The sequence below is a fragment of the Nipponia nippon genome, unplaced genomic scaffold, assembly GCF_047370975.1.
Source record: "Nipponia nippon isolate SJK-2023a ecotype South Korea unplaced genomic scaffold, ASM4737097v1 scaffold_7, whole genome shotgun sequence".
NCBI classification, from domain to species: domain Eukaryota; kingdom Metazoa; phylum Chordata; class Aves; order Pelecaniformes; family Threskiornithidae; genus Nipponia; species Nipponia nippon.
Window position 1 is genome coordinate 31,756,867 of NW_028262391.1, and position 14,463 is coordinate 31,771,329.

Genomic DNA, 14,463 nt, shown 5'->3' on the forward strand with positions numbered 1-14,463 from the left:
CATTGCTGCCGCCCCTGCTACGGTGGCACTGGATCAACTCTTGTCCCCGTTTGCTGGGCCAGGGTGTTTGGAAAGGATGGAGAGGGAGAGGTGGGGAGGGATGCCAGCTCAGGCACAGGCATCCCCAAATGGATGCTTTTTGTTCCTTTCAGCGCTAAGGGTGCTGGCCTTCAACAGGTCATGTCCCCAGCATCTCTGGAGCCAGGGTCTCTGCAGCCAGGCCAACCCACTCAGCGGTCCCCTTGGGGACAGGGGTCCTGATGCCTGCCCCATCCCTCCCCCAGCTGCTCTTCCCAATTGTTTTGGCTGAACCGGTGAAGAAACAAAGGATGGGCTGGGCTCAGGAGTCCACGTCCCTGTCCGTGAGTATCCAGCACGCCCACTTCAGCATCGCCTTTGAGATCCTGTGAAACCAGACCAGGGGAGCCAGGGTGAGAAGGGACGTGGCTGGGGACATGCCGCCACGCGCTGGGGCAGCCTGGTGACAAGGGGTAAGGCCGTTTGGGGACCCACTGCAGGGATGCGAGCAGCAATGCCCTGCTGCAGCATTGCTGTTCGCATCCCATGGGGGGAACAAGGAATGGCTGTACAAGGCCATTGCTGCACTGACCTGACAGATCTTATCCGCTCACAGAGCTCGGGGCTCGGTGCCTCATATCTGTACTGGACTGGCTTCTCCTTCACATACTGCAGAAGCGAAGGGGAGGATGAGGCTGGTCTGTCCCAGCCGCAAAGCCCAGAGCGCAGCCCCCACCATGCAGCCTGAGACCCCAATACACATAGGAAAACTCTGGAGTCCCTCCCTCAATTGTTTCCTGCTCTTCCAATCTTATTTTACTTGGAGAGCTGGAAGATGCTCCAGCAAGCGTTGGTTCCCACCCAGCTCAGGCTCAACCATATCTTCTCCCAGTGCCCCAGATCCTCCCTCGGGATGGTTGGGGCCACCATCTACATCGACATCTACTTTCAACTCCCCATCCCCACCAGGTGAGGAAAGGCCTTGGAGATGAACACCAGTGGTGGGGGGACACAGAAAGCCTCCCCGGGGACCACCCCCCCAGGGGACCCCACCAGTTGCTTCATCTTTACCGGCTGCAGAGCTCTGTGCTGCTCCGGCCTGGAGCTGGGGCCGCTCACTGGAGATGCTTGCTCTTCCTCCTCCTCTTCCTCAGAGAGTTCCTTTCCATGCCGCAGCCCTGTCTCCTCCTTTCTGCTCTTCTTCGCGCCCCGTGTGCTCACAACCTCCGACCTCCTGCCTGTACCTCTCCCCCTGCCCCACGGGGCACCTCGGGGATGCTGCTGCCCACCAAGGGCGGGCAGTGCCTGGCCACCTCCTGCCAGCAGCTTCCTCTTGGCACCCACAGCATTTCCTCCCTGGGTCCTGGCACGAGCCAGACCATGCTTTAACATATCTGGAGGGAAAGCTGTGCCACTGGAGTCCGCCTGCTCCCTGTGAGGCATCCCTTCGGGCAGGGATTGCAAGCGGCTGCTGGGCAAGATGGGAAAAGCTGGAGAAAGAGATGGCAGGGTGGCCTGAGAGGCCCCTGATACCTGCGGGCCTCGAGCAGGGCAGGGGGCATTGCAGGCTGCCTCTGCAGCTGACGTTGCCCGGGCAGTGCTGGTCTGCACTGGACTGGTATTGCCGTAGGAGCGGAGCAGGGAGGGAGAGGAGGTCAGCATCGGCTCTTCCTGCGGCAAGCCCTCAGGAGAGTCCTGGCTGCATGGTTCCAGCAAGTCGGGGGTGTTGCTGTCAGCAGCCACATCTTGCTCGGTCTTTGGTGAAAGGTCATGTTGAAAGGTATTCTCTGGTAAGAGAAAATGCATGGTCAGGGGCTGGTGGTGGCACCTGCCCCTGCACGTCAGGTTGGGCAGGAGACCATTGGAGCTGGAATGATGCAGGCACAGGGCAATGGGAACGCTACAGCACTGCTTTTTGGCCAGGGGAAAGCAAGCCAGCATCCAAGATGAGCTACATGGTCACCCAGTGAGAGGAGAGGGGTTGTCTCCTGCCAGCAAGGCAGGCTGGATGCCCTGGGGCATGGGGACTCACCATCCGAAGAGTTGAGGATCAAAGATATTGGGGGGAGCCTGTTCCAGGGGTTGTCCAGGGATCCCTCTGAGCCACCTGACAAGGCTGTTGACTCTGCAGCTGCAACAATGAAGTCACAGGGTTGATTTTTGGCAAAGCAAGCAGGTGCCCACTCCCAACCCTATGGCAGCTACAAAGGTCTCGGATGAGACGGCACTCAAGGGGAGCTCAGAGAGCCCTTTCCAGCTGAAACTGGGGTGTACTCCAGCCAGACTCCTTCCATGACCTCAGCCAGCCCCTGTAGCAGGCAGCAGAGAGGCAGACGCTGCCCAGAGAGCAGGCAGGTGGGAGGAAGACCTTCTCCTACACACTGCACTGTCCAGGGCAGCAACTCCCTTCATCTCCTCTTCTATGTAGAGCTCCTGCAGGTAATTCTGCAGCAAAGCTTGGTGACGCCAAGCCCAGTGAGGTGACACAAGCCCATCCCAGTGCCAAACCACAGCGAGCCAAGAGCCCACACTTGGGCAGGCGATCCAGGCTCTCTGATGCCATCAAAGGGACAAAATTTGTTGTGCTCCCAGCACAAAAAGCCAAAGGTACTCAGCTTCAGGAGGCTGCAGGAATGGGACCATTCCCTGTCTGCTCAAGGCAGGGCTGGGAGTCCTGATCTCCCAAAGACCTGGCCATGCCAGTACCTCCTCTGCTCAATCCAAGGAGAAAACAGACTGAGCCAACTTCAGAGGAAAACACTACAAGGCTGGATGGGATCTGGAAGTCTCACTACTCACGGCTGGCTTGGGATACGACGCTCTGGTCGCCTGGCACTGTCCTGTCATCACCGCTCTTCCTGGAAGTTGCTTCACTTGTGTCTGCAATTAAAGGGGAACTGCTGGTCACATCCCAGCGCGGTGTGCAGCCAGAGCAAAGGAAGTCTTCTCCCCATCCCAGGGAGACCCTTACTTCGCATGCTTGGGCACTGAACTGCCCACCTGCCTATGCCACAGACGAAGCCACCACACTGACCTGCCTTGGAAGCATCACAAGCAACTGCCTCCTCCTCAGGAAGGATCACCAGGGTGTTGGCTGGGACCTTGAAGATGTCCTCACCCCGCTGAAATGAGATACGTTACGTGGTTTTCACTGGGCAGTCCCACTCGAGCTGCAGGAGCCCACCCGTAGCTGGTAGTTGAATACCATCTCTCTCCCCAGCAAACCTCCAGCTCTGTCCACCGCTCTTCCTTCTCCCACCCCTCCAGGGCAGGGTCCCCACCATGAGCATTCTCAGCAGCCAGACTGACCTCTTTCTTGCGCTCTGCCTCCCACTGGGTGACAGGAACCTCGTCCTTCACCGTCACTGGTGTCTCCTTGGGCATCCGTAAATCCAAGCATTCCTCAGCATTTTCCTTCAAAACCTCCAGCTGGTTCTGTCCTATGGCATCAATCAGCTGAGAGATGGATGGCTCTGGAGCAAGAACACGTGAGTGTTAGTAGAGAAGACACCTTAATTCAGGCAAGCCTCACTTGCAAAAGCTTTTACTCTGCTGCATGACTGTCATGTGCACTGAAACCTGTGGAAACACACAAAATTCTGCATTTCCTTTGCTTCTAGGAACTATCTTTCCTTTTCCACACAAGTCCTGGAGCAGCAGCATGAGCATGGGCCTGCAATGGCCCGCACTGCATTAGCTGTCAGCACCATCTTGTCCTGCTCTGGGCTTAGCAACATCGCCTTGTGAGATCTGGTCAGATTTGTGCTGCCTCTGCCTAACTCAGACCAAGCTGAGAAGAGCCAGGAGCCCCACCAAGCAGCCAGAGCATTGCTTACCGCCCCCCCCCAACCCTTTACCTGAGCTGGGAGCGTTCTTCAGAGCGAGACTCCTCCTGCAATGACCAAGGAGAAAACAAAGCCTGGTCAGGGCTGGGGCACACGCAGGCCCACAGCCCTTTGCAGCTCTTGGCCACAGATCAAGCACCCTGGCTTGGGAGAAGCAGCTTGTAGAAGCAGTGGATTCCCCACTGGGTGCTGGATCTGGCCACGGCTCAGTCTCCCAGGAATACCCATCAGGGAGCCCTGTTCCTAGAGATGGACCAATGGAGACCCCTGAGGATCTCCAGAGTTGGGGCTCCAAGCATGGAGTGAAGAATGAGCTGTGCAGGGTTTCACCCACCCAGCCAGGCTGCCCACAGCTGGAAGAAGCAAGCTCCCCACAGGTGTTTCCTCCCAGCTTTGCCAGCTCAGAGGAAGAGGCCTCTGTGTCACCAGGACCTCATTTTGCAGTCACCAGGATCTCATTTTGCACGGTCTGCTCAGCTCTGTCACATCCTGGGACAGAGTCCCACAGGTTAACTAGGAGCTGCCATAATGTGTGCCTGCCCTTGCTAGCCTGCCCTAGCCCCACTCAGAGCCTGCATGCTCTCATCATGGTGTCTGGATACATTCCCCAGCAATGGCCAGCCCTGTACTTACAGCCAGAGCTCCTTTATCTTTTGCAGCACAGAAGGCTCCTGGTTCCTGCAGCAAGAGAGAAGCCAGTTACCGATTCCCTCCACATCCCCATCTTCCTTCACAGCTTGTGATGGAGACAATTCCTCTTTCAAAGAGCAAAAAGTCCCCACCACAACCAGCTCACACCAGGACTCCCAGGGTCAGTGCTGTTCTGGGGAGATGAGGAAGCCTCCCCAGAGCAGAGCCCCCCGCCTGCCCCATGGGCCATACCCATCGGATGACTCCAACCTCTGCCTCTCCATGGGCAGCACGATGAATCGCTGGGCCGTGAGGTAAAACTCGCAGTCCTCCTGTGGGGCAAAAGGAGCTGTAAGGCAGAGGCATGCAGTCCCACCTCCCCTGGGGCCAGCAAGCACCCACACACCTAGCCCAGCTGTGCCACTAACCCTTCAACTAAAGTGAGGGCCCCCTCACAAAGGACAACCCCCTTCAATGGGGGGTTTGTACCCTCCTACATCAGCTGATGGCTCTTCAAGAGCCACATGCCAGGCTGGGCCAGCCTCAGGGCACAGGGACACTCCTGAACCCCTGCAAGGGGAGAGCAAGCAGCTCTGCCACCAGTGGTCCATGTAGGTCTCCTGCAGCTGCACAGCAGCAGGAGGTAACAGCTGGGTGGCCCTGGGGGAGATGCACCACATCTCCATGGAGGGATCATATGATCCCCTGCCCCAGTGCCCAGGCCAAGCCATCGTCACTGCCACAGACCCTCCCAGGAGCAGCACATGGAAGGAGCTCAAAGCAGGTAAGCATGCAGGAAGCAAGGCAAGGTCAAGGAACGAGTTGCTTCCACTCATCAGAGCACTTACCAACCTGGCCTCCTCCCGGAAACACACCGTGTACTTCTGCAAGACGATAATTCTGCAAATAAGGCTGGAAAGCCTGAGCTGCATGTGGGTGCTAGAAAAAGAGCAGAGCAGGAACGTCTTGGAGAGATGAAGAATGGAGCTGGACCACCCAGACACATAGCTCCCCAAATAGCTACACCAACCACATCAGGGCATGCTGGAACACATCTCAGCAGGAGCATCAGGGACCAAGGGCTCCTGGATCCTCCAGCTTTTTCCTGCTGCTTATCCTTGGCTCTGCTACCAGCACCCTGCCAGTCTAGGGGTGTCCAAATGGGGAAACTGAGGAAAGCACTGAAGGAGCAGCCCAGGCTACCACGGTTAATGCTCTGGCTCCTTTCACAAAGCCCATGGGCTCTTTAGTCCTTTCTAATCACATCTACACAGCATCGCAGCTTCTGCCATCGACCCCTGCCCATCCCAGCCAACTGAAACCGGAGCACCAAGCACCAGCATTCCGACTTTCTTCTCTTAGTAGCTCTTTCACGCAGATTTCCCACCCTGTGATTGCTTTAGTTTAACACAACCTGAAACAAGACCAGGCAGGAGCCCCACTAGCAGCTGTGGAGAACTGCTGTCCCAGCCACAGCCAAGTCACGGTGGAACCCACTTTTCCTCCGCCCGCAGAGCTTCGGACGTAATGACCACGCGGATGTAGTAGGACCCATCTGAGACCTGCAGGACGGCATCTTGGAGGACCCCAGGTTGGCCTGGAGCAGTTGCGTCACTCAAAACCTATCAAGAGATTGAGGAGGGGGGGGGGAAAAGTCTCACTCAGACTTCCCAGTAAACAAGGGTAGGACACCAGGTCTGGCTGAGAGCCTGGACTCTTAGGAGAGAAGGTCACCATTCACCATGAAGCCAGGTGGTAACGCTTATCCCAAGACCAAGGGGTCCCAGCTGGACTGAGCAGCCTCCAAGCTAAGACAGAACAAGGGACACGCCATGTTGTGCAAGAGAGCAATTGAAGGCAAGGTGAGAAAGGAGCCACAACCAAGCATTTTTTTACCCAAACCAGCAGCAGGAATCCAGGCAAAAAGGGTCTGGGCAGGCTTGGGACACATGCTCCTCTGCAAAGCAGAGGGAGACAGAGAGCAGCAGTAACCAGCAGGATCATTACAGCCGTTCCCTTCTTCTGAATGAAGTTTTTGGTGTAGCAACCCTGAGCCTGTACTAAGCCATGTCCATGCTGGGTCAAAACAACCCCCGAGGGAAGCAATAAACTGCTCCTCCAAATCTCATACCTGCCTGCTCCATGGGGAGCTGTGGATCAGTCCTGGCCTGTCCTAATCCCTACAACCCTGGGCTTCTCCTGGTACACACCTACAGTTTGGTCACATACATCAGGGATGTTGTTCACCTGACTGGTGATGCTGGGACACGAGGCACAAAGAGGGGATGTGAAATCGGATGTCCCACCGTGCACAAAAGCCACCGGCATCTGACAAGGGGTGCACCCATGTCCTTTAATAGGTTCCCACCACACTAAAAAGACAAGTCGTCATCAGCTGGGACCTTCTGACAAGAGCCTGCCAAACCTACTGCATAAACTCCCTGTACAAGCCAGCAAGGCTTGCTGCTGGGTTTAAGGATGCCCATGCCACCAAGATCCTGCTCCTGTCGGTATCACAGCTCAGCCACCCAGCAGTCCCCGCAGGCCGTGTCCCCTCGCCCTGGTGGGAGAAGCCCAGCGTGCAGGTGGCCGGTCCCACCACATGCTCACTCACTATGGGCAACTCTTGATTCCCAGCGGAGGCAGAGTGGCTTAGCGCACGCTGCAAGAGAGCACCGGTACCAGCAGCAGGCAGGGCTGCTCACAGGACTGGGTAAAAAACAAGATAAAGAAGGTAGGTTTGGAAGTTATAGACCTGAAACAGATAGAGAAGGCAGGCATAGCTGGAGCCCAGCGCAAGCTGGAGAAAGGCTCTGCTGCTCCAGATACACTCCCAACCTTCATTAATTGTGGAGGACTCAGGTGGGGGTAGGTTGGAGAGTGGTCACGCTGAGGGAACTCTTCCCCACTAATCCCTTGAACCCTAGCGGGGCTCCGCTCCTTCACTGCTGGGTCTTCATCTGCCCAGGAGCGAGAGATCTCCTGCCTGGGAGAGGGGACTGGGCCAAGAAGTAGGGAACCAGTGACTTCACCACCTCCATGTTTTCAGATGGGATGGAGAACAGGACCACAAGGTCTTCTCTCTCCCTGTCATTTTTTTCTCCCCATCTCATCTCTCCTTCCATATAAATCACAACCTCCATCTTTCTCCTGTTAGTAAGGAGATATCTGATTTGCCTCAAACATCTCATTCCCAAAAGACATTAGGAGATTGCTAACAATAATGTTGTCCATGATGGGATGTTGCTACAAGCACCCAAAGGCTGCGAGAGAACAACAAACCAGAGCACTGGAGCTGGGTCTCTCCAGCATCCAGCTCATGACTGCAACCCATCACAAAGCAGAAACCACACTCCCTGCCCGTGCGGGTCTCACATCTGCTTGTGTACCCGGTTGTCTCACAGCATCTTCATCCAATCCCTCCAAATCCACAGCTAATGATAAGCAGCACTGGCTCCACTCGGTTGTTTTCCTCCTGCTTCATTCCCGCTGCCCATCAGGCCTCAAACAGGCAAGAGTCCCCTCACTAAAGCTCTCTCCTGCCACGCAGGGCAGATCAAATGTCAAAGACATCGCCAGCACCACACAAAAAGCTCTCCAGGAACTATGTAGGAGCAGGTCTTGTGCCTCAGAGCCCCATGCCCTGAATCACCATGCAAGAGGCTCTCCCAGAAGAGCCAGCATCCAGGGGAGGATGAGCTCATGGTCCCACCAAGGCTCACCACCAGACAGGACAAGGCTCCAGACACCTCGGCAGGTCCTGCTTCTGCCTCATGCTACCCGCTGTCAGGACCACCCTAAACAACATGGTACAAGGAAGGATGGGACACAGAGAGGAGGAGGAGGAGGAAGGCAAGGCAACCTGCAAGGTTAGGAGAGGACATGACTTTGGAGACTGTAAACTCTTTGGACGAGAGCAGGGCACACCTACCAGGGTGCAAAAGTCAGCCAAGGCCACCAGAAATGGGCAAAGCAAAAGTTCTTCCACCTCAAAAAAAATATATCAGGGACTTTGAGGAGGAAGGGTCACCCACCCACAGCCACTGAATTGGGAACTGCTGAAGACTTCCAGGAATTTGGATTTCAAACACTGTTGGAGCACTTTAGGACAGTCCCCCTCAGTCCTTACCCGCAGGACCTGCCCAGCCAGGAGATTCTCATTGGCATCCAACTGCTCATAATTCGCCAAGAGGTTCACAATCCAAGGCTGCAAGACGTAGACTTTAGGAGAAGACATGTTTTTGTTCTCATACACAAACCTACGGGACAAGAGACAAGGCACAAAATCAGAAGAGCGAGACACAGCAAAGCTCCGGCATCCCAGGAACGGTTTTGCACCCCAAACACAGCCACAACCCCAGCGGCTGCCTCAAACCCAGCCCAAATCCACTTGCTTCTCCGCAAGGACATCCATCCAAAGGGAGCCGTGCCAAGGAAGCTGAGCTGCTGGGGGCACGCAGGTCCTGCCGCATCCCGCTCGTCCGGCGGAGCGGGGGCATATCCGGGCTCTGGTGCTGCATGCAGGCCGGGTCAGGCCTTTTGCAAGTCTCCCACCCAGTTCAGGACACTTTTTCCCCCCTTCTTCCTCTATTATTATCCCCCAATAATTATTTTCTTGTGCCCAACACTTAACCATCACTCTCTTAAGTGCAAAAGGGGGAAGGGGGTCTCTCTTTGCTGGATAAGGGCTGTGCAGCAGGGCTTGGGGCAGGCAGGGGTTTGGGGACAGGAGCGGGGTGGGGACAGGCAGGGACTGGGGACATGCGGGGATCTGGGGACAAGCGCAGGGTGGGGATAGGCGGGGGTTTGGGGACAGGCAGGGGTTGGGGACAGGCGAGGTTTGGGGAAAGGCAGGGGTCTGGGGACAGGCAGGGGTTTGGGGAAAGGCGGGGGCTGGGGACAGGCAGGGGTTTGGGGAAAGGCAGGGGTTTGGGGACAGGCGCGGGCTGGGGACAGGCGGAGGTTTGGGGACAGGCAGGCCTGCTGGCCTAAGCGCCCCCCGGGCTCCCCCGCCTCACCTGGGCCCCAGCGCCTGGCACCGCCCGGCCGCCACCCCCGGCTGCTCCCCGCCGCCGGCCCCACCGGGACAAGCGGCCGCCGCCGCCGCCATGGGCCCGGGCAGCGCAGCGAGACGGGGCCGCGACCCAGGAAGAGGAAACGCGGCCCAGCTGCCGAGGATCCGGGGCGGAGCGGCTGGCGGAGCCTGCCCGGCCCCGGCCCCGGCCCCGGCCCCAACGCCAGCCCCAGCCTCATCCCCATCTGCATCCCCGTCCCCATCTCTGGCCCATCTGCATCCCCAACCCCATCCGTATCTCCAGCCCCATTCCCATCTGCATGCCCAAGCTCATCCCCATCGCATCCCCAACCCCATCCGTATCCCCAGCCCCATTCCCATCTGCATACCCAACCTCATTCCCATCCCCCATCCACATCCCCAGCCCCATCTGCATCCCCAGCCCCATCCGCATCCCCAGCCCCATCTGCATCCCCGGCCCCAGCCCCATCCGCATCCCCAGCCACATCTGCATCCCCAGCCCCAACCTCGTCCCCAGCGCCATCCCCATCTACAGCCCCAGCCCACATCAGGCTCATTGCTCTCCTCCAAGCTTTTCCTGGGCACACACACGCTTTTCCCTGTTGTTTGGTCTACTTTCTGTTACCGCTTCCCATTCAGTGGTTCACGCATGATGACAAACCATCACTGAAACACTACCTTGTTTTCGCGTTGTTTCCTTTCGTTTTGACCCTAATAGCTCTAAGGAGCCCCAGGTTCTCCCCAGGCAGTCACCCATGGGAAGAAGCATCATTCCACAATGGGCTTGCACACATTTTGCCTCCTCTTGAGGCATTAAAGCTGCTTACCTGCTCAAATCTGGCCAGCAAACCGGGAAATGTTCAGGCACATGCTAAAGGGATGGCAAATGCCTCCTCTTGCGCAGGTCAGGGCTGAAATCAAGCCATGTAAGTCGTGGCTCGGTCCAGCCGGCATCTTTTCATCCCCAGGCCAGAGGCTGTGGCTGCATCAGTGGGCTTGAGTGAGTCCGGTGAAATGCCACAACAAGACTGATGAGTGCTACACAGAATAGTAGACAGCAGGGTTTGTTTTTAAAGAAACAAGCTAATTTATTGGGATCTTTGCATAAGGTAGCACACACATGGATCAAACCTCTTGAACAGGACAGTTGGATACTGTCAAGTTGCAAAGGTCCTTGTAGCAGCATCTCCAGCTGGAGCAGGTGAGACTCCCCAAGCTTACACCCACCTGGTCCTGCACAATCACCCGCCTCATCTGTTGTTATTAATTGTCTTAAACTACCTACAAAACATCTCCTAACTATCTTATATATATGTTCTGCTATTGCAAATTGTCTGTGCACAGTTTGGTCGACGCTGCAGCAGGAACCACCTGGGGAGGCCGTGGGATGCCCAGATCCTCCCCGCAGGGTGCTCATCAGCACATGGAGACACATAGGAGGTGCTTCTCCATTGACTTTAGGCACAGCAGGAGCTCCTGGGGCATCTTCAGGCCTGTCCCGAAGCTCCTGTACCCACCAGTCAGAGGTTTTCTTTGGAAGGCAGCTGGGAGTTCAGTCCATTGGTGCCTCGCCACTGCAGGAATGAGCCAGGGAGTACCTGGGCTACCCTGGGACTGGATGTCCGTCATGTGCTGTGTGTGCGCCTGGGCACAGCCCCAATTCCTGGCCACAACACAGTTATACCCAGGGGGGGAAACTGAATTTTATCCTTCTACCACGCTTACAACTTAAATACTGTAGCTGTTGTTAGAGCAGACCATCAGGAAATGGTTGCTCTGTAGGGTTACCAAGTGGTCCTGGCGAGTTTCTAGGTTTTCCAGCCTGTTGTGGTGGCCAAGGTACACTCGCCTGTCCCAGCTGCTCCATCCCTGACCCTGGCTTTGGCGTTGCACAAATTAAAGCCAACAAATTGCACTGTGCAGGGTCAGCGAGTCCACCCTTGCCTGCCTGACCTTGGGTGAGGGGAAGGACAGAGCCTGGTGTCCCACGAGGGAGGGTGGCGGTGGGAAGGGACATCTCGGTGCAGGAACACGGGTAATGCTGGCCTGCAAAACCGAGCAGCTCAGGTTTCATGGAGCAAGGAAGGTACAAAGAGCAGCTTTGCAGACACTCAGCCCAGGGCATTCCCTGCCTGGGCAGGACACTCCTCAGCTGCCAGGAACGGTGGATCGTGGGTATGGACTACAGCCAAGAGACTGGGGTGCAGGCAGAGAATTTCCTAGTGCCACAGGCTGATGCAAGGCCTCGCGGGAAAATGCGAGATAACCAAGTAGCAAAAGGCATCTGCAGAGTCAGGGCGAGAGCAGTGCAGTGGCAGACGGAGCAGCATGGCAGGGCTTTGCGTACGCTCTGTCCTGGTGACTGGGGCCAACCGGGGAATTGGCCTGGGGCTTGTCCGGCAGTTCCTGGGATTAACAAACCCACCTGAGTGGGTCTTTGCGGCTTGTCGGGACCCCAAGGGACAGCGAGCGCAGGTGAGGCTGGGCTGGGACACAGGGGGTTGTGCTGGGGGACGGGAGCACTCGGTGGCAGGGCAGCAGGCTGGAGCAGGGAGGGGGTTTGCAAAGAGCTCGAGCTGCAGCCGGGCACCCCAGGTGCTGTAGGGCAAGGCAGCCGAGTTGGGATAGCTGTGGGATCAGCTGTGCATGGGATGTGCAGAGGGGACAGTGGCACACGACATGTGCGGGAGGCACAGAGCCCCATCTGATAAGAGCAAGACAGCCAGAGCAGGGTGCTGGGCATGAGGTGGTGCAGGGATGGAGCTGGAGTGACACGGGCTTTGCCTGGGAAAGGCTGAGCCTCTGCACAGCTGGTCCAGTCTCTCCATGCCCACACAGTTTCCTCTCTTGCAGGAGTTACAGAATTTGGCCTCCAGGCACCCCAACCTGGTCATCATCCCGCTTGGTAGGTGCCCCAAAGTGGGGGTCCCTCACCCCAGTTCCCCTGGCGTGTGCCCAGGCACTGTGCACACCCTGGGAGCCCAGTGCCAGGAGGGAGCTGTGCCAATGGGCCATTGCCTTTGGTGACACCGGGTGCTGCCATCCCTGGGGGGACACCGGGGGCTCCAAGCAACCATGGGGACATGGGCACTGACCTCCCCCATGCCGGCTCTGCAGAAGTCACCGACCCTGCCAGCATCAAGGCAGCTGCAGCCAGAGTTGGGGAGCAGCTGGGGGGCTCGGGGCTGAACCTCCTCATCAACAATGCTGGAATTGCAAAGATGAACTCACTTGATAACGAGACGCTGGAGAACATGATGCAGGTTTACACCACCAACACAGTTGGGCCCCTGCTGCTGAGCCAGGTGAGACCCTCACCCCCAGCACCGCAGCAGAGCTCCAGGGAGCATCCCTTCCTGTGGCCCTGAATCCCTGATCTGGACCATCCTGAGGGGCGTGAAGGGCCAGTGGGAGAGGGTTCTGCCTCCACTCCGGTGCCCGATGGACTCTCGCTGAATGAGAAGCTCATGGAGCTGCGGGCTGGAGCTCAGGAGCTGGAGCCTGGTGGGCTGGGGCAGTGGGAAGAGGAGGGAGGATGCTTCAGTGCTGGTGCCAACGTTGCCCACTGTGGACGAGCTGGTCCTCTGCCCTGTGCCACCTCTGTGTGTGCCCTGGTCTCCTCTTTCTCCTCACAGGCGTTCCTGCCCTTGCTGAAGAAGGCTGCCCAGGGGAGCCCGGGCTCAGCGCTGAGCTGCAGCAAGGCAGCCATCATCAACATGTCCAGCTCTGGGGGCTCCATCGCTTTTCCCTATGGTTGGGATCTGATGCAAGTTGTCTCGTACCGCTGCAGCAAGGTACAGCCACGCCACACTGGGGACAGATTTGCCTCCCCTGCCCTGTCCCTGCCATGGGGTCTGCACATGTCCCCTTGCAGCCACCCTTCCCCTCCCGCTGCCATCCCTGCCCTGTCTCCCCACAGGCTGCTCTGAACATGCTGACCAAGTGCCAGTCCCTGGGGTACCGGGAGCACTGCATCCTCTGTGCTGCTCTCCACCCTGGCTGGGTGCAAACCGACATGGGGAGCTCAGCTGGACACACGGTAGGAGTTTCACCATGGTGGGTCCATCAGAGCCCCTGTGCTGATTTCCACGGGAGGGAGTTGCTGCCCTGAGCCCCTGACCACGACCTCCCTGCCTGCCCCTTTGCTGCCTGGGCAGCTCCCCCTGCCCTGGCCCCGGGTGCCTGGTGCCCCCATCCCCTCGCCTCCCTGCTCGGCCCCTCTGCCCGGGGCTGGCAGCTTTCCCCTTGCCCTCGAGCAGCTCCTTCCCCTGGCCCTGGCTGCTCCAGGGCAGCCCTTAGCCAGGCCTCGGGCACGGGCTGCCTCTCCCCCTCTGCCCCACAGCCCCCCGTGACGGTGGACGCCAGCGTGCAAGGGATGCTGAAGGTGCTCTCCTCCCTCTCCGAGAAGGACACCGGCACCTTCCTGGACTGGGAAGGAAAGGTCGTGCCCTGGTGAGACGCTGGCCTGGCCTCCTGGCAGCGGGGCCCTGTGCCGCTGCTCCCACCTGCCTCACATCCTCAATAAACTCCTGCCCGAGAGCCACCGGCTCTGCTGCACGGCCCCGCTCCTTATCCCGGGGTGTGGCAGTGCCCACAGCCACCCCCCCAGCCCACGGCTGTCTCTGGGGTCCCCACGAGTGACAGCCTGCGGGTCCCATGGCACCGTGACCACCGTCTGGAGATGTCCCCTCCAGGAGGAACCAGCGTCGGGGCAGAGCCCCTATCCCCTATCTCCTGAGCATCCACAGGGCTGGCGAACACCCCGAGCACCGACAAGGCTGGCTTTCCCCCTGCCTGGCTGCGGGGCACCCCCAGGGCTGTGCTCAGCCTGGGGTGCCCAAAGGGCTGGGGGTTGCAGGGACCTGCTGCCCTCTCCCCTCAGTCAGGGGATGCTTGGTCACAGATGGGACAGGTGGACACGTGGCACTTGGGCAG

At 58.1% G+C, this 14,463-nt stretch overlaps 2 protein-coding genes across 3 annotated transcripts; one reads left to right on the forward strand and one right to left on the reverse strand.

Moving 5' to 3' along the window:
- Window positions 1-27: 27 nt before the first annotated feature.
- ACD (ACD shelterin complex subunit and telomerase recruitment factor) lies at window positions 28-9,629 on the reverse strand. 2 transcript variants are annotated; one of them, XM_087740428.1, is made up of 14 exons: window positions 9,512-9,629; window positions 8,623-8,752; window positions 5,991-6,115; window positions 5,342-5,432; window positions 4,746-4,825; window positions 4,497-4,541; window positions 3,876-3,910; window positions 3,328-3,491; window positions 3,053-3,140; window positions 2,818-2,898; window positions 2,051-2,149; window positions 1,090-1,805; window positions 611-687; window positions 28-404 (listed from the first exon to the last, which is right to left on the reverse strand). In XM_087740428.1, exons 1-14 carry the CDS (start codon window positions 9,601-9,603, stop codon window positions 341-343), a joined length of 1,887 nt encoding a protein of 628 aa, XP_087596554.1. In that variant the 5' UTR covers window positions 9,604-9,629; the 3' UTR covers window positions 28-340. The 2 variants fall into 2 exon arrangements, with proteins under 2 accessions (XP_087596554.1, XP_087596555.1); XM_087740429.1 differs by lacking the exons at window positions 5,991-6,115; window positions 8,623-8,752; window positions 9,512-9,629 and adding an exon at window positions 5,524-5,972.
- Window positions 9,630-11,781: 2,152 nt separating this feature from the next.
- LOC104017436 (uncharacterized) lies at window positions 11,782-14,076 on the forward strand. Its single transcript, XM_009470463.2, has 6 exons — window positions 11,782-12,003; window positions 12,382-12,433; window positions 12,646-12,833; window positions 13,164-13,322; window positions 13,448-13,567; window positions 13,871-14,076. Exons 1-6 carry the CDS (start codon window positions 11,857-11,859, stop codon window positions 13,982-13,984), a joined length of 780 nt encoding a protein of 259 aa, XP_009468738.2. The 5' UTR covers window positions 11,782-11,856; the 3' UTR covers window positions 13,985-14,076.
- Window positions 14,077-14,463: the final 387 nt, after the last annotated feature.

What these genes read in the sequence shown, in the direction of transcription:
- LOC104017436 (XM_009470463.2), top strand. Translation starts at nt 11,857, where the DNA reads ATGGCAGGGCTTTGCGTACGCTCTGTCCTGGTGACTGGGGCCAACCGG. An exon ending in CCAAGGGACAGCGAGCGCAG is followed by an intron (nt 12,004 to 12,381) that starts GTGAGGCTGGGC and finishes CCTCTCTTGCAG; the next exon opens with GAGTTACAGAATTTGGCCTC. An exon ending in GGCCCCTGCTGCTGAGCCAG is followed by an intron (nt 12,834 to 13,163) that starts GTGAGACCCTCA and finishes TTCTCCTCACAG; the next exon opens with GCGTTCCTGCCCTTGCTGAA.
- ACD (XM_087740428.1), bottom strand. Translation starts at nt 9,603, where the DNA reads ATGGCGGCGGCGGCGGCCGCTTGTCCCGGTGGGGCCGGCGGCGGGGAG. An exon ending in AAGATAAAGGAGCTCTGGCT is followed by an intron (nt 3,911 to 4,496) that starts GTAAGTACAGGG and finishes TGGTCATTGCAG; the next exon opens with GAGGAGTCTCGCTCTGAAGA. An exon ending in AGGCAGAGCGCAAGAAAGAG is followed by an intron (nt 3,141 to 3,327) that starts GTCAGTCTGGCT and finishes ATCTCATTTCAG; the next exon opens with CGGGGTGAGGACATCTTCAA.